Source organism: Corvus moneduloides, chromosome Z (genome assembly GCF_009650955.1).
Source record: "Corvus moneduloides isolate bCorMon1 chromosome Z, bCorMon1.pri, whole genome shotgun sequence".
NCBI classification, from domain to species: Eukaryota; Metazoa; Chordata; class Aves; order Passeriformes; family Corvidae; genus Corvus; species Corvus moneduloides.
The window spans coordinates 51,304,014-51,329,832 of record NC_045511.1 but is presented as its reverse complement, the minus strand read 5'-3'; the positions used below and the strand labels follow the sequence as shown (position 1 = coordinate 51,329,832).

At 40.6% G+C, this 25,819-nt stretch overlaps 2 protein-coding genes across 4 annotated transcripts in view; one reads left to right on the top strand and one right to left on the bottom strand.

Annotated features, from left to right (window-relative positions):
* Positions 1-6,649: 6,649 nt before the first annotated feature.
* ATG12 (autophagy related 12) lies at positions 6,650-11,152 on the bottom strand. The gene is made up of 4 exons (XM_032097197.1): positions 10,921-11,152; positions 10,652-10,788; positions 9,112-9,174; positions 6,650-8,759 (listed from the first exon to the last, which is right to left on the bottom strand). Exons 1-4 carry the CDS (start codon positions 11,096-11,098, stop codon positions 8,700-8,702), a joined length of 438 nt encoding a protein of 145 aa, XP_031953088.1. The 5' UTR covers positions 11,099-11,152; the 3' UTR covers positions 6,650-8,699.
* A 104-nt stretch (positions 11,153-11,256) lies between these two features.
* The window catches only part of AP3S1 (adaptor related protein complex 3 subunit sigma 1), a 28,957-nt gene continuing 14,394 nt past the window's right edge, over positions 11,257-25,819 (top strand). For 2 of the 3 annotated variants that reach the window (XM_032097193.1, XM_032097195.1), the window contains exons 1-4: positions 11,257-11,490; positions 13,554-13,645; positions 16,240-16,351; positions 24,716-24,787. In XM_032097193.1, the coding sequence (XP_031953084.1) occupies positions 11,422-11,490; positions 13,554-13,645; positions 16,240-16,351; positions 24,716-24,787 (345 nt within the window). In that variant the 5' untranslated portion in view covers positions 11,257-11,421. Of the gene's footprint in view, positions 11,491-11,724; positions 11,867-13,553; positions 13,646-16,239; positions 16,352-24,715; positions 24,788-25,819 lie in introns of those variants that run through there. The other variant, XM_032097194.1, reaches the window with a different exon arrangement.

Genomic DNA, 25,819 nt, shown 5'->3' with positions numbered 1-25,819 from the left:
CTGCCTTTATGCGCCGGGAGGCACGGCGGGAGCCTACCACCGCCCCGGCGGGCGGGCCCGCGGCTAGCTGCCCGTCCCCGTGAGCGCGGCCACCGATCCCGGCGGGCGGGGGCAGCCGGAGGCGGCTGCAGCGGCTCCTCGCACCGCCCGCTGTTGCTGCCCCTCCGGAGCCCGGGCGGCACGGGCGAGGTCGGGCCAGCGGGCGTTTGGCACTCCGGTATCCCCGGGGGGAGAACAGGAGGAGAAGTGGCTGTCGCTGCCGGGCGAAAAGCATCTCTCTCCCTCTGCGAGGGAGCGCAGCCTGCCGCTGCCTCCGTTACTTACATGTTGGTTTGAAAAATAAATCTGAAAGCGCTGTTGAAAAGCAAAATAAGACGCGGCTATTTAAATCACACAGTAGATTCCTGCTGGAGATTGGCTACAGACAGCCTGCTCGTTGAAAGTGCTGTTTCTTGAAAGCCAGTGCACTCTGAAGTCACATTAGTCACATAGGGCTGCCGTAACCTCCACTCAGGAGGACACTCAGAAACACAGTGAATGGGACAAGACACCGTGCTAAGACAACAGACCGTCCTATCACTCCTCAGCCTGTCAAACCTACGTGCTGGCAGCAGAGCAAGCAGTTGCCCTGCCAGCCATCTTCCTTTACACTTCAGCTGTGAATACACTGGTCATGAATTCTGGCAACAGAATTCACTATACACCATAGAATTGTGTTTTAAGAAAATCCATCTTTTCTTTCTAAAAAAGAAATAAAGGTTCAGCTCTTTAGGTCTGCCTTGTGATTGTGGAGCTGGAAGTAAGCAGACCGGTGGTGTGGGCTGCTGCAGCTCTGAGGCTCAAAGGTGCTCACGACACCGGCAGCTTGTGATTTCCCTCACAGACAGTTACACCGAGGGATTTTTAGCACTCCTGCCTTCTCTTCCCTCTCCCTGACCTGTACATAAAAGTACAGGCATGACAAAAAGAAGCGCCATTAATACAGTAGATATAGCTCAAGAATGAATTTCTGGTTTCACTGCAGTCAGGAGTACCTTCCCAGTTTTAAATGGGGCTGAGATCTAGCGCACTGGAGTGAAATACCAATCAATGTACCCAATAGGGTACATTTTCAGCCACCACTACAGAACCTCTCCTGGCACCCACAAATCAGACCCCACCTTATCGGGTTTTTTTAAATAATTGTTGGTATGTGTGTGAGAGAGAAAACTTCAGTATCGAGATTTTTTAAGGTCTGAGAGAACCTAAGACTATCCCAAATCTCTGAAACACAACCGTGGCACTGATCTCAGCAGCCATGTGCAGTCTTCCTGGGACAAATGCAGGTAATGAACAAACACATCACCTCCCTTAGTAACTTGTTAAAAGTCACAATGAAGAATGAACATCTTATTTCTTAATGAAATTTGCCTCCGGTCTATTTCAGCTCTTGGTTGGCGGTCTCAAAAGATTGTATGGGCAAGTAGCACCTTTTTCCAGTACTTGCCTGAGTAGTCTCATACAGCACCATTAAAACTGCCGCATGTTACAAAGAGTTAGAATTAGTGTGAAATATCCTGTCATTTATTTCAAAGGCAGAATTCACATTCTTTTGGTGGCTATTAGAAATACAGCCCAAAGGAACAAAATGTCTCACAAGAATAAATTTTAAGGATCACAATAATGGGCTGTGAAACGAACAGTGAGTTTTCACATACTTTTTATCTTATTCTGATATTCATAGGATCAGATAGAAACTAATTTCCAGCAGTTACATTTCTCTGCTTATTTGTACACCTGTGCTCGGTGGTATTTTCTCTTGTATTTAAATCCAGAGGGGAAAAAAGTGTTATGCCACTGCTGTTAACCACTGACAGCTCAGTACTTTGATTCCTTTTCGACAGTGTTGATGAGATCATTAGTTAAGTACTGCTAGTAGAAGTTAAAGGACATTTTACACCTCCCTCTATTACAAGTAAGGGATCTGGATGGATCTACTTACTGCAGTTTCCAACTGCTGCTGTTTATTAGAGTTTATACAGTTATACTTTTAATTTTGAATTGTTCAACATCCTTTTTGATCCTCAAAACTTCTACAGTTGGTTACGTGGCTGCCTGAACACCATTAGGAATAATATTTATGCCCCTCCAACTTGTGCTTTTGCTTCTGCCCTAGCAACAGAAATGGCACAAGGAGCTGAGCACATACAGCAGTTAACTTCCACTGAAAATTCAAAATAAGAGAACATTGAAATCCACACAGCATGGAGATTGTTTTCACATCCTCAGCTGGGATTCTTATAAAGGAGACTGCAGGATTTTATGCACTTTTATTGCTGGAAATCATACCTCTGCAGGAATTAACTATTACATGTATTTCTCAAGGTATTAAAACCTTGTCTTGGAAAATAGGAGTTTGGGATTTAACCACAAAAACTTTGCTTTATGTACAAATGCCTGAGCACTCCACTATTACCCAGAAGACAGGTGTGAGCAGATCAAGCAATCATTTGACATGACAACTCCAAGATACACTTACCAGCAAAGTGCTCAAGCACTTATTGGTACATTGTCTACCACTGGGGTGCAGCTCACAAGGTTTCTCTCATGTTTTATTGAGGAAAATCTTCAAGTAAGATTGATGGAATTAACAAACTGCAGCATTAGAGACTTTGCACCATGTACTAGGCCTGCAAATGGAGCTTGTGACTGTACTTTATTTTACATCTTGTAACTCCAAATAAAAATTGTGAGCTAGTTGAAGGTGCGATCCAAGGTCTGAATGACCAGACTGTTGTGGCAAATAACTATGCTGTGTCTCTTTGGTGCGTTAGCCTGGCCAGGCGATAGCACTTCAATACCATAATGAGTACTTACACCTCCTCCTCCAGATAGAATGACTTTCACCCCTTTTATTAAGTCATCTCTTTATTGAAAGTCTCTGTTCACCTAAGCTTCTGATGTTTTTAGAGAGGGCTCTACAGAGAAAAATTGGATCTGCAGTTGTAGTGCAAGTTTTGGGACTATATGACTCAATGTTGTCATGAGTCAATGTATCAGTGCAGCTGTTCCTCAGTCATATAACCTTGATCACTCAGTACATAAGAGATCTTACATGAAAAACTGCTGCATGCACAGCCATTCTCAAAAAAATCTTGAGAACAAACTGTATCAAACATCACGCAGCTAAACACCATCTTCAGACTAAAAATGTGCAGTAAAACATGAGTGAAATGAGGACACCACATCCAAAATCATGTCATACACTGAAAACACCAAAAACTAGTAAATGGCATGTGCTCTGCTGAAGGTCAAAACAAACTCCAAACCACGCAGTGAAGAGCTGTGAGGCATTAAATCACACAGTACAGAAAGGACTCTTGGAAGAAATCAGTTTGATCCAGTTTTGGTGGGACATTAATACACCATGTGTGTGCTATAAACAAAATACAAAATATTGACATTTCTCTCTGCGAGAAAGACACTTGAACATAAGTTTGTGGGTTTTTTTCAATTTATGATATTTATATGAGAAAGCTAAAGTGCTGGCTAGCCTCTGCATTAGCAGTATTACTGTGTAGTTTCGCTTGGAGCTCTTTCTTCTTTGAGGTTTCCCATTAAGAGCTCTTAACTTGCTAGGGTTATTAGCTGTGTTACCAAACACGGTTCAAGGGAAAGATATCTTTGTCTGCTTAAACATCATATACTGATTTTTGCAATTGGAACATGTTAACTCAAACCTTTTTTTTTTAAGGTTAGGCCCTCAATGCAATTATATTTTAGCTCTACATCGTATCCATCTAATTGATATACACACATATATAAACAATTTGCATGTGGAATTATTCCATGGGAAGATACAGAACAAGGACTCCGAGACTCCTGTACTCGGTTTTTTTCAATTTTACTAAGTAATGTTCATCATCTATTTTATTAATAAAGAAAGGTATGAGTGAATCAAGATGTATAGCTAGAACTTCACCACCATCTATAATCTGCGTACTTAAAAAATGTTGATGAATGTGACTATTGGTAGCCATTTAGAGCCTACCAGTTTAGAGCCAGTTAGACGATTGCATGGAGGGAATGCAGGAGAACTGTTAAACAAAAGTTCCTAGATTGCTCCCAAAGTTGGAAGGGGGACCATGTTTTTCTTCCCAAAGTTTAATTCTTCTCATTGCACATACAAGGGATCAAATCTCACCTGAAATTTCACCTGTGTTCCTAGGAAGTATCCCAAGGACTGATCCCTGGCACAGGGGCCAGCTTGCAAAGAACAGATTACATCAACATTATTTACCTTCTAAACTCCGTAACCCACTGATTACATCCAAATTGCCCACCAGAAACAATACCGTGCCAGCTCCTGCAGTGAGCACAGGCCAAAATCTGTGCCAGCAACTGTTCTAACAACTAACTGTACAGATGACTGAGCTACAGCATCCCAGAAAATTTCCTGGCACTATCGAGTCTAGTGACACAGATGTACTGTGACAGGCTTAACATTAAGCCTTTAACATACTTATGTTGGTCTCAGTCAAAAGTATGATTCAACCTTTCTTAACCACCTATTTTAGTATGAAATAATCTCTAAATGAGCTTTTGTCTCTCTAATTCTGACTAAAAGATGCATCTGACATCTCAAAGTGTTATGGCTATTAAAGCAGGAGCAAAGTGAGGATTTTAATAATATTTAGCCTTGGAAGCATATTAAATATGGTACTAGCAAAGCTGAAGCATGGTCTCTGCAAATGAGAAACATATTTTACATGTTTTCTTGTCAAGTGTTTTTCTTCTTTTAATGATCCAATACAAAACAAGGTTGAAAACACCTCATTTTCTAATGCACACTGAATTTTATACAAGGTTGTAATAGTCACACTCCTCATGAGAAAACCCAGAGCTAAAGGCATTTCTCCCCCTCCCCCTTTTTTTTCCTCAGCCCCAAGATACAGATGTTGTAGCATCATAGTGCCTTGAATAACCTTTGTACAACATCCCAGAAGAGTAACTGAGACTTCAGGGTAGTCAAGAACAACGTAACCCAAAAAGTTGTGCAAACAGGCAGAATTTGATCTGCAAAATAAGCATGAGCAGCAACAATCAGTAAAAAGAAGCTGCTTTGGATTTGGAAGGAGTTTGAAGAATGCATGTGTGGATTTCCAACCCCTCCCACCGTGAATTTACTGCGTTATCAGTACATTCAAGATTAAGTTGTGGGGAAAATTAACACAGACACATCTTCTGTTAAAGTCTTAGCAGTAGTTTTCTGAGAAGTCTTGGAAATGATGACATTTTCTCAGTATGCACATAGGTGGCACGACTGTGTATTTTATCATTTCACTCTTGAGGTAACTTTAGTTTCATTTAGCTCCTTCAGGTTTCCATGTGCATTTAAGAATAGTTCAAGCTACAAATTATAGTTCTATCATTAATGCTAGTCTCTAAACCATTGTAATAATTCATAAAAGAAATGCCTCACAGTTTAAAGGGTTTGCATCTGGTGATTATTAACCTGAAACACAGTAACTGAATTTTGCATAGCATTATTTTTTAATATCAGGATGTTGTAAAGTACTAGGTCTTTCATAAAAATAGTGTAATAACTTCCCTTTCCAATACTTCTTATTTCTTAGTCTTTAAAAATTAGTTTACTGAATTTTTTCAATTTGCCTTTTCTGTTAATTCAATTACATTAAATCAAGTGAATTAAATTACATTACAGTTCAGTCCAGTATAGTATATCAGTATAGTACCATCTTGATGGAACACAATCTCTAAGTAAATATAGACTTTTTTTTGTTTTGTACAACTCTCACTGATCTGTCCAGGAGTCAGTCCTTACTTTCATATCCTATTTCTCCCACTTTAGCATTTGAAGTCACTTAAACGGTAACAGTCACCACTTTTGCTCAAGGGATATGAAATGCAGAGAACGCAGCTCATGTGCTACCTGGGCTTCTGATGTTTCTAATTTACTGGAAATACCTCTTTTTTAAAAGAGATAAGCATTTCAGTATCATCTGTGATTTTAGAAGCTGTAACTGTCCCTTTTAAAAATACGAGATTTAACATACCTTTTACAAATTCCACAAGCAATGTACTGGGAATCACTTATTTGTTCACTTGACACATTATCTACATGACATGTTTGCAGTCTAGTTTGTTACTTAAGAATATGAACAAGGAAAATTTTCTGCCACTTCAAGTCACACCTCAACTCCAGACAGAAAGAGTCCATGGTCCTTAAAGAGCTACCAGAGGTAAGTACTGACTAGGTCCCTGATGCAAGGTACAAAACTACAGGGAAAAGTGGCAAAAAGGAGGACTCTCTCTGTAAAGAAGGTACAGAAGTTACATGGGGGAATTAGCAGAACCAGAACTGGCAGTCATTAAAAGTAACAGAATAAAGGCAGCCACTTAGGAGCACTGAGGAAACACAAAAAAAGGGCTGGATCAGGTTAGAGTACTCACTGTATACTGCTAAACTAGGGGTCAAGAAAAAATTTCTTGGAGTTGGAGAAAAATTAGGAGCAGAAGAATGCTGAAGTGAATGGTAATATTAAGTATTGTTCAGGGAACAAGCTGAATCTTAAATGGATGTGATAAAGAAAGAAATCCAGACCATTACTATGGGTTTTACATTATTGGATTATCACGTTTTGAGGAATCAAGGCAAACGATTTTTTTATTCAACTTCAGAGGATAAAAATTATTTATAGATTCAGTATAAATTACAACCTTCTGTAATTAGCTGCCAGGATACAGCAACCTACAGTTCTTCTTCAAGATCTTGATGTATTTTTATTTTTCAAAACCAAAACACATCTCCCCCAATACATACAAACATACACACACACATCAACCTTCTTGCATCACTTCTGAAGAGCACATCTGCAGTTTATCAGTAGTTTCATTTGTTAAGATCAAGTGAGGTGAAAGGCACCAAGAGAACATTCTTTAAAGAGAACCAGACTAGTAGCTTATCTTAGGTAAACATACTGTCACACGGGAGAACAAACTACTCATATTTGTAAGGCCAGGAAGTAGATATACTACAAAAAAGATTGAAAAAAAGCCCTAGATAAAACTAGGCAAATACCTTTGTCCTTGTGTACCCTCTAGTGGCTATCCAGGGTGTGCTGGCCTCACAGTAACTAAGCAAGCAATTTCCCAGCAAGACAGAATCAAGAGTGCTTCCCTCTGCAACAGCTTTCTTAAATAGATGGAGACTCATGAGATCAGGGTTCTGAGCAGGCAAAAGTATGGATTACTTGAAGTTTTAAGTTTACAACCAATTCTGCCCTATTAGTTTAATGCAGTGAATCCAAGTTTTCCACTTAAAAAGCGCCAAGATACATCAAGCTATTCACATAGCGAGCATTCAGGGCATGTGCCTGTGTAACTGTGACATACATGCAAGCTGCATGCAGACTGCAGCAACATCAGTAAGTTAAGCTCAGTATTACTCTTTTAGAAGTCCTCTGAGGTGGAAAAAAATCCAATACACAGCTTGCAGAAACTATGTAAAAACCACTTACGTATGAATTGGCAGTTCAAGACTATTGTACAAACACACGTTAAACTAGAACTGGGTGTTTTGTCTGTACGTGCTGAAGAACTGGATTACATCAGGGACAAAAACTGTCATCCAGTGCAAGAACATTCTGCAAGCAAACAACTAACATTTAATTTGGTTCAGCTTAAACAAACATGTACAGCAGACATTTCAAATAAACCCACTAAAAATCCCCACCCCTCATATCCAAACTCTCCAATAAATAAAAGCAAAGGTCAGTACCCAAGTCAAGATACCAGGTCCTCTCCATAATGGAAAAAACCCCAAGTCAATCCTCATTGCTATGACTTAGCAAAGAATATAAACTGCATTCTACTTTGTTAGTGAACCACACAGCTGGTGAACACGAAAGTTAAGCAGTCAAAAAGAGCATAGAGTAAGTTTTAAGCACCTCATATCTATTTCTTCATGAATGGTAGATGGAACAGCTAGTTGCATCATTCAACTGAAGATGCAAGTCATTACACAGCGTCAGAAGAAACACCTTGAAAACAGCTGAAGTGTTCAGCCTTCAACAAATCACTACATTTGTGCAGGAGGGAAGTATTTTGAGGCCTCTCATGATGCTGTGCCATTATAAATGAGGTACTTACATGACCAACATTATGAAGCCAAAGGGTGGAGAAATTAAGACAATATGCCAATTCCTATATATTACAAGAAAAAAATAAAAATACTGTCTTGAAATGTTATGAGATAATGCATATTCAAGATGAAGGCTTCACAAAGAACAGGATGCACACAACAGATGTACAACATGTCAGAAGTAAATGGAATTCCAGGCTACATGCACAACAGACATTACTTTTAATAAAAAGGTTCTCTTATCATCAGTACAGCATATACAGAGCTGTCCAGTCAGTCCTCCAGACAAGTGAAATAGTTTCCCTTCAGATACAGCAATTAAGAAGTCAGCAGCAAGAGTACTGGCAGATGCAGGTGTTTTTTCTGCACCCCAAATGTACATCAGGAAAAAGCCATGTGAACAGATAGCCTAGGCAGCTCTTTGCTTATGCTATTCACCTGCATCATATGCTCAAAGGCAGCAACGCAAACATCCCTCTTTCTGTGTGTTTACAGCTTAAATTAGTCCTTTCTCCATTTTTGAAGAGAACACCTGAACAACTGTGTTGTCAGTCATTCATCCCCATGCCTGAGTTTTGCAATAATGCAGTACAAGCTTGCCATCACTGCCAAAACACTGCAAGGAAAACAAAACCAAGAACTGTTGCAATTATTCATTGCTAACATACACATGAAGCAAAACAAACAAAATCCCTCCCATCAGATACATGTGTAATGAAATATTGTCACGAGAAAGCTCTCTGTTACAATGAGGCATGACAACATGCTGCACATGAAGGAATGCATTTCCAGAGACCGCATGAAGTCACATCTCTTTGGATCATATTTATAGAGATCTGTGAATATCAAGTACACTACACTAAATGCAAGCTATTACTGCTAGGGGCAGTAACAGATTTCAAGTGCTAGAGGTGTACTGACAAATCCTGTGAAATACATTTGAAAAGGATATTTAAGATGAAAGTTACCTCATAGAGGGTCCCCACTTCTTGGTCTGGAGATGGAGCAAAAGACTGGTTTACATATATGAACTGTAAGAAAATTAGAGAGAAGAGATGGAGATCTCACAAGAGATCTCACTGGGAGCACAGAAGAATCATTCTACAGTCAAAAGCTCTGTTATAATCTTTAAGCATATAACAGAATACCACCAGTTACTATCTTCACTTCAGCATGGACGGGAACATGACCATGAGGAGCCACCTGGCCAGCCAGACCAAGCCAAAGTAAGCATGCTGACTTCCTTTTCCTGCAAGCTGACCCCTTACTATCCCATACAGCACCACAAAGGGAACTCACTGGTTTAGCTCTTGCTCCTATTTCAACCCATACCATTCACACTATTCCAGATTTGCTCAATTAGAATGGCCATGACAGAAATTAGAAACATTTCTTCTTTTTTCATGTCATCCTTCTCACTTCCTGCTCCAAATGCATTTACACACATAGGAGCCACTCCACAATGTCAGAGAGGCCTTGGGATCTGCAGTGTAAGGTAGCAGTGGGTATTGGGACATCCTGTGCTATTTCCAAATAAAAGATATAAAATTCCTAGGGCTTTGTTCTTGAAGCATAGCCATAGGCTTAAGCCACACAGGAAGACTACATGCTTTTTTTTTTATCCTGAGACAATGAGATGATAGTTACTGAAGCAAACTGTTGAGAATGCCCCTAGTTAATATTTTACCTATCACTCTTCTTTGAGATATTAAACCACAGAAAAGCAAACCCCTCATGATTTCCAGGTGGATGAAAAGGCCAGTGCATTTATGCCTACACACTTAAATAACGTCCTCCAATCTGAGAACAGAATGATTTCAGCTACACTTTAGTTGACTACTTTAATAAGTCTAGCTTTAACTGTAATCTTAAATAAAAACTTTGAACTGTATGGATGTTAAGAGCTCACAGCAGAACAACATAATCAGTGCAACTGTATTTCCAGCTCTTTCAGTGTTATCATGAGGGCACTTTGGCTAGTCACTTCTACAGGAAGAAACTCATAAATAATACCGGCAATATGCTGCCCAAGGACAAACACTTCCCAGCTACCCATTTTAAATGCAAAATCAGTCCAATGACAGTAACGAAACTGTTGTAGATGTAAGTTCTGAAGGAAACAGGCACTCAGATTCAGAAAGCTGATCCCACTCTGGACTGTTTCTCAAATACTCCATCTCTACACCCAACTCCTCCCGGGTCCACGGTATCTAGGAATGTTTCCCTGGGATGCTCCACTGCCCAGCGTGCACACAGCTCTGCCTGGCAGCATCACACACCAATAAATAGAGACACTGCAAAAAGTCCAAACGTCAGTGCCGAGCACACCCAGACCGCGCTGCTACACCTTTCCCCAGTATTACACCCTGGGGTCTACTTAGAGTAGTTCTCTCGGTGCTGCTACTCCAAGTTTCCCACAGGAAGCTGTAGCCTGGATTCCCAGCGTCTTCGCAGGGTATGACAGCGCGGGCCCTGCGCGCGCAGCTCCCGCCCGGTGCCCGCCCGTACCAGCTGTTCTGAGGCCATCAGCTTGAGGAACTTCTTGATGAAGTCCACGAGGCCCTGGATGGTCCGGGTACGCTCCACCGCCCACTTCTTGGTCCTCATGATGGGGGTGTCGCCCACGGCCTTCAGCAGCACATCAACTGCGGGGAGCGGCGCGTCACAGCGGGCCCGCCGCTAACTGGCCCACACCGCCCACCCCCGCGGCCCACTGGCCGCCGCGCCTGCCCGCCGCCGCGCCCGCCCGCCCCGGCTGAGGCCTCTCGCCCCATTACTTTTCTTTTTCGCGTCGCCTACGGGCTCCTCGGTGCCCGGCGACCCGGCTGAGGGCGGCCCCGGTTCGGCGGGCCCCGCAGCGGCTCCGCCCTCCGGGACCTCCTCCCCGCCGTCGCTCCGGCCCCCGCTCTGCGCCGCGGCGGGCGGCGGCTGCTGCTGCTCCTCCGGCTCCGCCATGATGCCGCTGCTGCGCGGGCGGCGGGAAGTGACGCCACGCAAGCGGCGGCCTTCGCCCCGCGAGGCGTTTTGTCCCTCGCGGGACGCCGCCTTCCCGTCACGTGACACGCTGGGAGCATCACGTGCGGCGCGAGCCGTCCCGCCGGCAGCGGCCGTGCCCCGCCGGTCACGTGGTGCGCGCGCCCCGCCGCCGCCGCCGCTCCGAGAGCGGGACGGGGTGGTGAGAGCGAGGAAGAGGAAGGAAGGAGAAGAGGAAGAGCAAGGGAGGGGGACACAGCACAGTTCGTCCGGCCGCTGCCGCGGGCCCCCGCCGCCGCCCCACCATGATCAAAGCCATCCTCATCTTCAACAACCACGGCAAGCCGCGGCTCTCCAAGTTCTACCAGCGCTATGTACGGGCGGGCCGGGGCTCGGCGGGGCGGTCGTGGGCCGGGCGATGGGCCGGGCGACGCCTGGGCGGCGGGGTTGTAGGCGAGGCTCTCCGGCCCGGCCCGGCCCGGCCCTGCCCGGCCCTGCCGGCTGCGCTGGGCCCAGGGCAGCGCCGTGGGGAAAGGGACGGTGCTGAGACCGTGTACATGAGGCTTCGAAGGAATGCGGTGTTGTTTTTACTGGGGCTTGCCTTTTAGTAGCTCCGAAGATGAAGGAGGGAGGGAGGGAGTCTCGTGCAGCGGTAGACTTGGCTCTCCGAGCTGTTGTGTGGATAAGCTCTGCTGTCCGGCGTGGTGCTGCGTGTCTCCGTGCTATGGCAGAGCTATGAGAACGGGGGACGTGAGTTCTTAAGCAGAAGCTTTTTTTTTTTTTTAAGGTGCTATAAAATTACAGTTGACATGAAAATGTAATTAACTAGAAAAGAGCATCTCCCTTTTACATGGGAGAAGGCGAGTAGCAAAGCAGCTCTGAAAATGCAGTACGAACGCTCAATCTGAATGGAAAGAAAGTGCAGTAGAAACTCGTGATTTAGTTCAAGGATAAGAGATTTTAAGGTAATGTTTTGAGCGTACTGTATTTCCTAGCGAATATGCTGAGGTCTGCTTGGGCATTAAAATACCAGAAAACAGTTGGTATTTCTTAAAGTTACGTGAACCAATTACTCTTTTTCCAGCAGGGCAGTTACTTACTGGGATTTGTGGCCCCTTTCTTGCAGTTCTGGCTATTACAGAAGTCACAGCTTGTTGAAAGGGATGTGTCTTACTTGTGCACCTCAGAGCAGAAACGATGACTGTGACGCTTCAGTTTGCACGGTCAGGCTTTGAATTAAAGGAGTGTAACTGACACAGGTCATTCTTATGTGTGACTGAAGGAGAAGGGGAAGGAGAGGAACAAATGGCCAGAGGATACCAGATTTTTCTTGTAAAGCCATTCTGATCTACTAATTTTTTAACTGGACCTAAAACAAATTCTCAATGCTTACAGTAGGGTAACATGTTTGTATAAACAGAATGCTTGAAGTTTTGAAATTGTGAATAGCAAATGAAACTAAGAAACTTTGTGGTGCGCAGAAATAAGTGCAGTCGTCTAGATTGTATTTTTATGTGTGATTTCAATAACACAGATTTGTTTGTGGACCTTTTGAAGCTTATGCATTCTTTAGGGTCAATTGAACCAGTACTGGAGGCAAATCTCAGCTTTTTTCTACAAGGGGAAGCATCTGCTTTCTAGAGAGATTAATTTGGTCAGATCTGTGAAAGAGGTATTTCTTTCTTTCATAATACTTAAACTTATAAAATGAGGCTAACTTTTTAAGCTGATATATATGAGAATGGAAACTGCATAAAATGAAGTTAATAATATTTTGCATTTAGGTAGAAAAATAATAATTTATGGCAACTAAATAGGAAGATACGTATGTCATCGTTTTGTCTTTCAGAATATAGACCCGTGGCCATCATTTCAAAGTTAAAAATCAAGTTTCTAAAGAGTCAGAAGAATTCAGTCTCGGAAGTGATGTTTCTGATCTGCTAAGAGTTAAGGTCATAGCTTAGGAGAACCTGTTGCTCATAGTGTGTTTTAAGCTATTTCTGGAAGTGTTACTTATTGTGGGATTTGTAGCTTCCCTGCTCCCTTCAAGCTTTTGGGATTTTGTTTTACTCTCTGTTTATGGATAAAAGTAGTTTCAAAGCGTGCCTGTAGCTGTTCAGGCTATGTTGGAGATACAAAAAATTCAGGCTACTTGAGAACACTTGTGATTTACTTAAAAAAACTACTTTTGGATTAATTTTTTACAGAAGTTTCTTAAAAACAATCATTTTCCCACATTTCTCAGTTATACCTTTTTTTGCAACTTGTAAATAATGGCTTTTTGTGTTGAAATGACACAAACAATGTATGTCTTGTTAACTGGCAGATTTAAGGCTTCAGAAGTATATAGTTTGAGAGTGCTGATATACTTCGTGTTTTATTATCTCTGTGCTGTGCATTGTCAACCCTTTTTAGCAGAGTGTATTTTCTTTCACAGAGTGAAGATACACAGCAACAAATTATCAGAGAAACTTTCCATTTAGTATCGAAACGTGATGAAAATGTCTGTAATTTTCTAGAAGGAGGACTGTAAGTATCAAGTTTGAAATAAGTGCCCAATACTGACTTTCAAGTATTATTACTGCTGATTGCAGTATAACTTTTCACAGTTGTAATGTAAATGCCAGGTCACTTGAGATTTGTTGATACACAGGAAACAATACCATGTTGCACCAAGTGTACATATTCTTTACTAACTGAAGCATAGATACATGTACCAAAATGTCTTAGGCAATAAAACTATTATTTTCCTAGTGCTGTAATGGCCACTGTACCATATCTAGTGCCATGATTGTTTCAGATACAAAGATGGGGAGGGAACAGGCAGATGTTGTTTTGCTATAATCAAGCTAAAGATTTCTAGTCTCATTTTAAGAGGCATTGGCATTTGCCATACCCATTGAATCACAGAATATTCTGAGGGGACCCACAAGGTCTCGTAAGTGAACAGCCCATACAGGAATCCGCAGCCCCGTCTTGGTGTTTTTAGCACCATGCTCTGACCAACTGAGCTAAATCTTCAGAAAACGAAAATATTTTGGAGCTGTTGCTTTGGCTTGATCTCCTAAAATTTGAGCAGACAGCCTTTGATAGTAGGATTCCTCAGCCTTTTTATCAGGATTTGGGCTTGCTGTATAAACTAGGAAGAAAAAAAAATAGGTTTTAAATGTGCTAACTAGTACAGTTTCAACCAAGACACTTTATCAATAAAGAAAAGCAGGGTAGGAGGAAAGTGAGAGTTATGTGTTCTGTCTCTATAAGACAGACACAAAATAATCCTTTTGGAATCATCTTCATTGTTTCTGAAAGTCAACATCCTTTAGCTGAAGAAGCTCTGAAATGGAGATGTGTTTTATTTTGGAGTTTTTATTAGCCATCAAGAGTAAATAGTTAAAAAGCCACCTTCTAGGAGAAGGGGTCATTATTGATGGAGTAAGCTCATGATCTCCAGCCTATGACATAGAGATTGTCATGGTCTGTTAAACATTATATTTATGGGAATTTCCGGTTACTGAAAGTTAATCTGCTAACATGTAGATTTTCTGTGTGCAGAGTCAGAGTCAAATGCTTAGTCTGTACCATGTCAGCTAGGATGTCTTTTTTCTTGATCAAAATGATTCCTGATCTTTTTTATTACTGCTTTTAAAATTTGAATTACTCTTTTCCAACTCCTCAACTGGTGGTTCTATCATTAGGTTCTTGGAGATTATGTTAAGTTGGAAACCTTCTGTCTTGAATTCTAAGGTGAAAGACAGAAGACATTTGGAGCTTTTTTAAAAATCACAGCTGCTTAACAAAAATAAACTGAGACAGAGAACACAATTCTGGCATTCCTCCTACTGCTCAGTTCCAGGGTTACCATTTCAATTTTTTTTTCAGTATATTTTTTTTCAGGACAGGGATCACTTTAGAGTTTGCAGTTTACCCAAAGGCCTCAACAGTTTATGTGTAGAACTATGTGTATTTCAAGCATGAAGCGTTTGAAAGAACTGGGTAAATAAACCACAAAAGAAGAAACTTTAATTGCTATTTCTTTCCACTTTCCTATTTGTTTGTCACAGTGTTGTCTGATATGTAAACGTAGTTCCTGCTCTTCAGAAACAAGGGGTTCTCTTTCCCTACCCCTATCCCTGCTCAAGCATTAATGCAGAGCAAAGTACTTAAGCAAGGGTGACCTAGAAGATTTTTTTTTTTTTTTTTTTTTAAATCTGTGTCAAATCTGTGTATTCTCTCCCTGTGATAAAGATAGAAACTCAGGGGATGAGTTGTGGTACACCAAACAGGTGATTCAGTTCTGGTCCAGAATTAAGGAAAAATTATGATAGTCATGGCCATGTAGGTTCAGCCTAAAATATATTTTCCTTTCTGTATGAGTGGGCCTCTTACAGTTCAAAGCAAATGTCAGTGGTCTGATGTAGATCTCATGATTTATGTGCCTTTTTTTGGAAGGCCATAGCAGAAGAGTGGAAGAATATACCTCTGTAGACCTCTTGTTATTCAGTGCCATGATGATTAGTCAGTCCATAAAAACGTAATTGCTTCTGTGACTGTAACATTGCATCATAAACTGTTACTTGAAGTATGGTTCTACTTCTCAAGATATCAAACATTTTGTAGCGCAAGTGTTACATGTTCTTGGTTGTTAAATGGATCATAAACCGTTTTTTTTGCAATCCAAATACCAGTCTTGATTGCAGTTTTCTTTTTCTCTCAGTGCTCTTATGAGAAGGTCAGGGAAGGGTTCTTAGGCATACACTGTTAATCTGTAAAGCAGATTAATCCCTGTGCAGTGCCTGCCTGCTAGTGTGGAATGGAAGTACCCTTAAAACCTGTCTTTTTATGATCTGTTCAAATTGATTTTAATAAAAAGGTGCACACGTTGATGTCATTTTTATCCATATGGGTAACAATAACTGTGCTTGTGTGGTAAATGTAAGTTGGTCTGTCTTGTTACTTAGTCTTCCATTGGAATTATATCACAAAATAAAAGTTGCAATATAGTTGGACTTGAGACAATTTCAGCTGTTAACAATATGCCTCCTATTAATTGAAATAATTGTGAGGATTTGCCCAGGTTATCCTGAGATGCTAACTAAGCTTTCCTTGTTTTATTTCTTCTTTAGATTAATAGGTGGATCTGATAACAAACTAATTTACCGACACTATGCCACCTTGTATTTTGTCTTCTGTGTGGATTCCTCAGAAAGTGAGCTTGGTATTTTAGATCTCATACAAGTAAGTTTTTTTGCTGTTTTGTGGGTTTTTTTGGGTTTTTTTTTATCCTTATTAAGTGGAAGTCAACTTTGAAGTGCCTTAGAACTTAAATATTTTGCTCTGCCTTTTTTTGGTAATATTTGGACGGTCTCTTTTATACTGTGAACATACCAGGAAGTTCTGAGTATTATTTTTAGATTGTTTGTAGTTTTCTGGGCTGTCCTTGAAAAAGTTGTTTTCCGTGTTGATGAGAAAGTGAGGAAGCAGTTTATTTGGAACTTCCTGAACACAATCTATTTTTTGTTTTAACTTTTAAAGGCCTCTTTTTGGCTGCAGATAAAAATGGCACAGTTCAAACATTTGCTAGACAAGTGTAGATTGAGAACTTTGATAGGCAATGCTCTATGTGTGTGTATATATATATATCTGTATATTTTTATATACCCAGATTCACACACAAGCGCACACATGCATATATATGTGTATATATATATATATATATATATTCACTATAAATGTATAATGGATAAGCATATCCAAAACCTCTTTGGATTAAAATTTCGTAGTGGCTTACAAGCTTTTTGTCAGGTATACCTTAGAAAAGGAGGGCAAGTGCTCCCCTAGGTATTTGTTCTGCACCAGGGGAATTGAGGTCGGTAGGGTGGGGATTGGTCGGGAGAAAGAAGATCCATAAGTCTAGGTTCTTTCTGTATCTGTAATAAAGGCTTGACAGTACAGATTGCTTAATAAGATAACTGCTTAATAGAACAGAGTGAGAAGATGAATGTGGATAGTAAATCTTAGACCCCTTCAGATGCTGGGCATGCCACCTTCATGTGGCACCCAGTGGAGCCCAGGTGGATTTTCCTACAGTGTCTGGGGCAAAGCAGATCCTGTCTGTCTCTCCCTCTTTTAGATCTTTGAGCTACTGTATAATTTCCTCACAGGAAAACAGCTCTTCCTAAAGGATATTTTCAGGAGACCTTCCTGCTGCAGTTTGAGATCATGGTGAGGCCATGCAGGTGACATGTTCCCTGGTAACTTGTGAGAGCTGCCTGCAGGCTCCTCTGTTACAGTGAACTGTCTGAGTTTATCCCTCAGCCAAGGAATTTCTCTAGCACAGCCTGCAGAACACTGGCCTGTGTCTATTCAGGTTGTATTACATGGATGACTAAACCCTAAACATGCAGCAGTCTCTTGGTCAGGATCAGTACCTTCCATTCCTAGAGTTGATCTTTGCCAAGGACCTCATAGGTTATAGATTATATTAAGAAGATCCAGGCTGCTCAGCCCGGTAGGGCAGACAGGGCCTGTTCAAGATCACTGACTCCTCAAATACAGTGTCTTCTGCAGATCTCCCAGGTACGATTTCATAGAACCATAAAATATACTGAGTTGGAAGAGACCCATCAGGATCATTGAGTTCAATTCTTGACCTTTCCCAGGACATCCCAAGAATCACACCATGTGCCTGAAAGCATTGTCCAAATGCTTCTTAAACTCAGGCGGGCCTGATGCTGTGGCCACTGTTTAAACTGCTAAATATGTGTGCATCAACCTTGTAACAAGTATCATGTCTGGTAATATGAACGCTCTTAGGTCAAGAGGCCTCTGACTAAACCCGTGATTTTTTTCAACTTAAAACTTGCAAATAAACCATTCCACCAGTGATCGTTAGTGAACTCAGATGTGGCAAAAAATAGTTTCAGACCATGAAGTGATTTATGCCATTGCGTAAAATGCATCTCTGTTTTAGGTATATATATATTTATAAAACACTAAGTATAACTTCCTGTTAAGCCTTTCAAAAGCTTGCACATCAAGAGAATTGATTTATTATGTAAGTAAAATCCATCCTGAGACATGGGCCTGTATCTGTTCATTATTTCACTGTAGAAGCACTGTGAGTCTGTTAAGGCCTCACAATTCTCTGCAGACCTTTCTTGAAGCTGCATAGCTTCTCACAGGCACCTCCTCCTGTTCAGCACTCCAGTGTTGCTCTTCTGGACAGTAGATCCAGAAGAGTGCCTGTGTGGGTAGCAGGGAAGGAAACTCCTTTCTGGATTCTTGTATCATCTTTGGTCACAGAACATTCTGCAATATCTGAACAGTGCAGCGTTAACAAGTAAGGTACACAATGGCTGTTCATAGCAGTTTGTTGTACAGGGTTGCTTAGCTGCCTATTGTGTAGTGTGTCTTCTTACTTGGAAGTGCCAAAATATACTTATGAACAGAGAAAAAAAGCATATTCATACATAGTACAACCTAAATTGTACGTTCAGGTGTTGAAGCAAATTGCTTGAGCTTGCTGCTGCCTATAGTTACATAGCCCCCAAACTTCTTTAATTAGAGAATTTAAACTTTTCTCTAAATTGTGTTGCTTCTTGTACCAAAAATACTTCGATAGAGTTTAATCTCCTAGTTTTTGTATTTCACATTTTTTCCATAAATGCCTCAGTGTTGAATTACATAATTGCTTAAAGGAAGCTGAAATAATAAAAATCCTATTTCCATTTGTAGACATACTTTATTTTTCTGACCTGTATGATTTTGTTTATAAATTATACAGTCTCATCACAGTACCTACAGCTGTTGAGGATTCCAATTTCTCTTAATCATTGTAATTCAACCGTTTGATTACATTGATTAAAGTGATTAATACAGTGATTAATTAAATGTTTTTAATTTCCAGACTGGCTCAGAAGAAAGATCTGTTTAATCCTCTTAGCAGCAGCAATCAGAATTAAATGTATCTTATAGTGAACCTCAGAAAGTTTATTATTACATGCCAACCCCACATGCAATGCAGACTAACAGTATATACACACCCATATCGAGTCAAGCAAACAAGCTTTGTTTTTTCCTGTGGAGTGTTGAACCATTTTTATACATCTTTGTTTACTGTAGTTCAGAGATAACACAGGTAAGAGTAAGACATCTGGACTTTGTGATGAGTCATACATATAATGAATTGTCTAAGTAAGTAGATACATAAGGGACCAGTTTATGGTGGAAAGTAAACTGGTGAAAGGAACCTCGAACTCAGTGTAGCACTTTAGAGGTTTCTGTCTTGTAAGCGGAATAAATGCATAGGAGACTAGATTACATATGGCAGTCTGCAGTTCTTTTCAGCATAAAGTTTTTGTTGTAATACTTAAGATACTTTTGTGAATGCCACTTATCTCACCATTAGGTCAGAGCTATTTCACGGGTAAGTCCTCTTGACACAGACTTGATGAGGATGCTGTATGCATTACAAGTCATAGACTCTGCCTCAGATTTAATACTGTCTTCAACTTGGATTTCTGTGTTCCAACACCTAAGGCAAATCCACATTGTTAATTTTTGACTATTTTCTTTCTTTTTTTTCTAAATGTAAACACAAGTTTCTTTTTATTCTATTTGCTTACTTGGATTGGGAGAGATAGGTCAGCATCTGTGCTATGCTTAGGTTTTGCAGTCCTTTCGATTCAGTGTAAATTGTCATGCTATTTTAGAGTCTTCGTGTTAGCCTGTGAAGTCTAAGATTTTAGTGCATGGAAAGAAAATATGTGTGAAAACACAACTAGCTGTACACTGCCATAAGGAAAAAATGAGGGGCATTTACAGTGGTACCATAACTATCTTATGGACCAAAAAGCCTATGTCAGCTCTGAGAATTTTTTAGTATTTTGGCCCATTGTTGTACTTCGAAGACATAGCAAGCAGCGGGTCTGTGAGATCAGTATTCCATGGGGAAATCTATAGAGCCTTGCAAGATGATGATGTTCAGTGAGATGCACGTGGGAAATGCAGTGCAGTTTATGTTACGTGTTTTTCTCAGTTCCTAACAATAAAGGATCCTGACCAGAGATGCTTTTATGCTAATTAAATAAAAATGGAGAGGCATATCACTGGGATGAGAACTCTCCATGGGCAGATTGGATTGCTTCTGTCCTCAGGTTTACCATTCCTGTTTAGCTAAGGAGGAAGAAGGGGATATTCTTGGTATGAGTTACTCCTGTTGTTTTTAGCTCATCTTTTGCACCTGCCTTTGTTAGTATTTGACATTATCCATGCTCAGATATGTTTAATTGATTAGGTGTTCTGAGTTTTCTGCTACCCTTGTTATCTTCCTAATACTAATGTATGATTTATTCCTTTTTTGTCTTATTTGCTTATTTTTAAAATAAGCCCTTCATTGTAAAGGTAATGTTTTATGTTTTGACATAAGGCTGAGTAGAGGGAGCTCCTGACTTGTATCTATCCAACAAAAATTTGGTATTTTGTTTCATACGCTTTGTGCTCCCAGTGTGTATCTGTCTTCTTTAAAGCATATCTCTTGCAAAAGAAAGGTGTGGGGGTTTTCCTTTTTTTTTTTTTTTCCTTATGTTTTCTGTTTGCTTACATGGAGATGTGCATGGGTTTTTCTTTTTGCCATAAAAGGTTATAATTTCAAAAATTAAGCACAAGGGGGAGCTAGTAATTCATTGTGCATGCATCCTTATTTTCCTGATATTTGACTCAATTATTTATGTTACTCTTCCAGTAACATCACAAGGTGTGTCTGAGCTGATGTGTGTGCACAGTGTGTGTGTGTGTCCCCCAAAACAATTGATGTGTTTTCTCTTCTGGTTATTGATCTACAAGTCTGCAGCATCTGAAGTGACCACTGAAGTACTTAAATTTTAGCACCGTTTGCCATAGCGTGCAATTCATTTGACTCAACTAAAATTCTGATGAAAATGCCTCTAATTTTTTTTACCATTTCAATTATGGAAGGCATCTTAAAATAGGCCAAGGAATGTTAGTGCAAAAAATCTAATTTACCTTAGGCCAGTATTTCAAAAGGCCATTTATAATAGATGTAAACCTTGTCATTTCTGGCGTTACTCTGAGTGAGCTCGCCATCATGAGTGGAAGATGGGGGAAATTTCCAAAGTTTCCATGAGGAATCCTTGGTCAGTGAAAAATCTCTGTGAAGAATAGTCAGTGCCAGCTGATTTCCCTTAGATTAAAAAATATTTGTTGTGCATTACTGGTCATGCATTGTAAGCAGAGATTTGTGAGTTCATTTAGTGTGTGGTGGGATTGCTGTGTAATAGGTAAAGGTTTAGAAGTAACCACTCAACTATGAATCAACTATTGCTATAGAAGCTTTATTTACTGGAAGAACGTCACAAAAAGTAAACTTTTGTGTTGTTGATGTGTAAGCATACACTCTGCTGCTGAATACATATATCTGGGGGGGCAGGAGCATTTTTAGGATTTTTGAGTTGGCTTTGTTTTTAGTGGGTTGCTTTGTTTGCCAAGGAACTAGACAGATGTTGAAGTCAGAGTGTGTGAATTTATGTGCAGACTTGGTGACTTATATGAGAAATATTTTCTTTCAAAAACAGTGACAAACTTTTACCTCTTGTAACTAAAACCGTTGGACAAAGGTTGCATTTACACTCTGTTTCCAATCTTCTTCTTGCAGCTAATATCAAACAGCACTGTCCTTGTAACTGCATTCTCCTAAGGTGCAAGGAAAGTAAGAGAACATCTTTGGTCATTTGTTTTGCTGCACATGTTGTCAAATGTGTAGTTTTTTCTGCTTAACATGCAAGTTTTTTTGTTTGCTCACATCCCTTCTTTATAGAAGACTCTTATTACCACAATGAATTAACAACTGCTAGAGTAAAAAATCCCTGCTTTGCTTAGCTTCAGTATAATTTAACAGAAGCATATTCATTTTCTTAGTTAATCTGTCACCAAACATTATTGTCTCGAGTCTGCCTCTGAATATGCTCTATGTTCCTAGTTTAAGTGACAGATTTGTATTTTGGTATTGAAGAACAGTCCTTGTTTTAAACACATGGAACATCAGTTAATCTGTAGTTCAACATTTTAGAAACATTAATAGTAGAAGTAATAGCAAGGGCAGGGTGTCATTCTCTTTTACAATGTGAGCAGGATCTGAAGACCAGGGATTAAGCTGTAAAAGTAATCTTTGTTGATAATGCAAGGTAGACAGTTGGGAACAGCTGATGTCAAGCAGATCTGTTTCACTGGGCCTGTAGGCATAAATACATGTCTGTATGAGCAGGACTTTGGTCCACAAAGAGTGGCGTTAACATCCAGGTGGTGTATGGTTAGCTATGGAGTTCCCCAGAGCTCCGTGTTGGGGCCAGGCCTCTTTAATATCTTTATCAGTGATGTGGATGAGGGGTTTGAATGCTCCTTCAGCTAGTTTGCAGGTGACCGTGTGCTGGGTGGGAATGTTGATCTGCTGGAGGGATTCAGACATGCTGGATTGATGGGCCAGGGTCAATTGTATGAGGTTCAACAAGGCCAAGTGCCAGGTCCTGCGCTTGGGTCACAACAGTCCCTGCAGTGGTACAGGCTGGGGCAGAGTGGCTGGAAAGCTGCCCAGTGGAAAAGGACCTGGGGGTGGTCATTGACAGCATCTGAACATGATCCAGCTGTGCCCAGGTGGCCAGGAAGGCTATTGGCATCTTGGCTTAGATCGGCAACAGTGAGGCCAGTGACTGTCCCACTATACTGGGCACTGGTGAGGCCATGCCTCAAATCCTGTGTCCAGTTTTGGGCCCCTCACTAGTAGAAAGACATGGAGGGGCTGGAGCAAGTCCAGAGAAAGGCAGTGGAACTGGTGAAGGGGCTGGAGCACAAGCCTACATGGAGTGGCTGAGAGAGCTGGGGGTGTTTAGCCTGGAAAAAAGAAGGGTTGGGGGGACCTTATCTTTCTCTACAACTTCCTGAAAGGAGGTAGTCGCTTCAATCTCTTCTCCCAAGGAAGAAGCAATAGGATAGGAGGAAATGGCCTCAAGTTGTCCCAAGGGAGGTTTAGAGTGGATATTAGGAAAAATTTCTTCACTGAAAGGGTTGTCATGCATTGGGAGTGGGCTGCCCAGGGAAGTGATAGAGTCACCATGCCTAGTGTTTTAAAAACATGTAGATGTGGCACTCAGGGACTTGGTTTAGAGCTGGATTTGGCAGTGCTAGCTTACCTGTTTGACTTACTCATCTTTAGGTTTCCAACCTAAACAATTCTGTGGTCTGTGTCAGAACATGGTTTCTCATTCCTCTTTTTCTGGGCTTAGGCAGTTTGAAATCTGGTGCCTCTCAAATACTAAGATGGGGTTCCTAAATCATGTGGAACTGAGAATCAAAATGAGGTGTTTATCTTCCATATTGCTGCTTTAGGATGTTTGAGTTTAGAATTGAATAAAAAATTGCATACAGTGACAGCTTAATAATAATGTTAAATACATATTGTGACAAAACGGCTTTGAAACATATAAAACTGATAAAAATTTCCAGCAAGTTGCAGTTTATTTATTCACCGTTAATAAAAGATCAGTAAGTTGTCACAGAAATTCTTTTTAACTTTGAAGATCCTAAGCTCAGTCTTATATTTAACTTAGAGAGATCTTGACATACCTACATCTGTAGGAGTTATCCCTTGCACAAGGGGAACTGTGCTTACAGCTCTCTGAGACTGGAGTCTTTGACAGCACTCACCACAAGCACGTGGTGATTGGCATTCAGGAGCTTCAGGACTGCAAGTACCATCATAATTTTGTTATCTGGCCTAATGGGGACTGGGTGCTGTTGGTGTACCAAAGTATGGACATAAATACCAAGGAATCTGTTACAGAAACACCCAGAGCAAGGTGATGTACAGGCCGTATCTGGCAGAGAACGTCAGTGGCTGGAGTTCAGCAGCTGCTTGGATTTTTCTGCTTTACACTTTTTTATTCTGGATTCAGAGAGGAGTTATTTACCTGTGTATAAACTGCTAGACGTTTCTAAATTTATGTGGTGATATATATCCTGGTTGACAGGATCAAAAGGTGTGACATTAAGACAGATGCCTTTTTCATTCTGAATTCAGTGGGTCTAAATCAGGTGAAAGCTGTGTACTGCTGCTGGAAGCAGTGATGCTGAGAGTTAACAGCAAAATTAACATTCTGGTTAACTAGGAGATGCCTGCAATGTAGTAATTGTTAAAAATAGTAACAGTAATGGGGAAAACAGTTTGTTTTTTTTTCTTAATAATTGAGTTCTAATGAAATGGGAAGGAGTACTTTGAATCACAGATGAGAAAATTATAGTGTAGGTTATGTTACTGGTTTTTCAAGATGTGTCTGTTTTTTAAAACAACGTGACTTTTATAGCAGTTTTAACCTGAATTTGCTTGTGCATACAGTTTTGCCCTCTACATAGATAACATACTGTTGACATAATGTTAACCACATAATTTCTGTAGATGCCTTTAATGCCTTAAGATCTGACCAGTCTTTAATTTTTGTATTTGCTTTTCTCAAACCTCACGCCTAATGGAACTGTAGAGTTTTTGTTAAAGATTGACCTTTGGCTTTTTTTTTTTTCCCCTCTTTGCAGGTATTTGTGGAAACACTAGACAAATGTTTTGAAAATGTCTGTGAGCTGGATTTAATCTTCCATGTAGACAAGGTACTGTGATGACATCCTGTAATATTTTTATCAAGTAAAATGTTTGGTTCAGCTGATGCATTGTATTAAATCCTGCCTTCCTTTCCATAGAAGGATAATGAAGCTGGTGAAGGGTACAGATAGTAAGTTTATGGGGCATGGCTGAGGGAGCAGGGGGTGTTTAGGAAGGAGAGGAGGACACTCGAGGGGAACCACTTTGCTCTCTGTAACCACCTGAAGGGAGGTTGTAGCAGGATGGGGGTTGGTCTCTTCTCCCAAGTAACCATTGACAGACAAGAGGAAATTACCTCAAGCTGGATATCAGGAAGAATTTCTTCAGTGAAAGAGTTGTCAGGCATTGAGGCAGACTGCCTGGGGAAGTGGTGGACACACCATGCCCAGAAAGTGTTCAAGAAACAACTGGACGTGGCACTTAGTGCTGTGGTTTAGTTGACTTGGTGGTGTTTGGTCCAAGGTTGGACTTGATGATCTTGGAGATCTTTTCCGACCTTACTGATTCCATGATTCTGTGATTTAATAATCAGTGAAATTTAGACCATTTCTGCTAAAATACTACTTTTGTGACTTGAAAGCTGCAATTGAACATTCCTTTCTGAGGAACAATAAAATAATACAGGAGATTTGCATAATAATATTGCACATAAAATTGTAAAATGCAAGACATCGGAATATTCTTAGAGTAGGAATAGCTTCAAGAAATAATGTGTTCTCTTTCGTTCATGATTAGCTTTTATACAACTCAGAACTGAAGTTAAGTGTTTTCCAGTTAGGGTTGGAAGTTGCCTTTCATGTGCTATGACTATTTAAATTTAAATGCTGTGTGGATCTTTCTGTTCAAAATCTCAAACAAACTTTGTTTGAGTATTCCCAGCTATAAGAAGCAAGTATTTTACTTACTAAACTAGTTTTGAGAAATGCTGTTACTATAGTCACCTGTCTTTTAGAAAGCTTTGACATTTCTTGGTGTAATATCTAAAATGCTGAGAATTTAATATGCAGAATTTATTCCTTCAGTTGCATTTTGTGCCTACT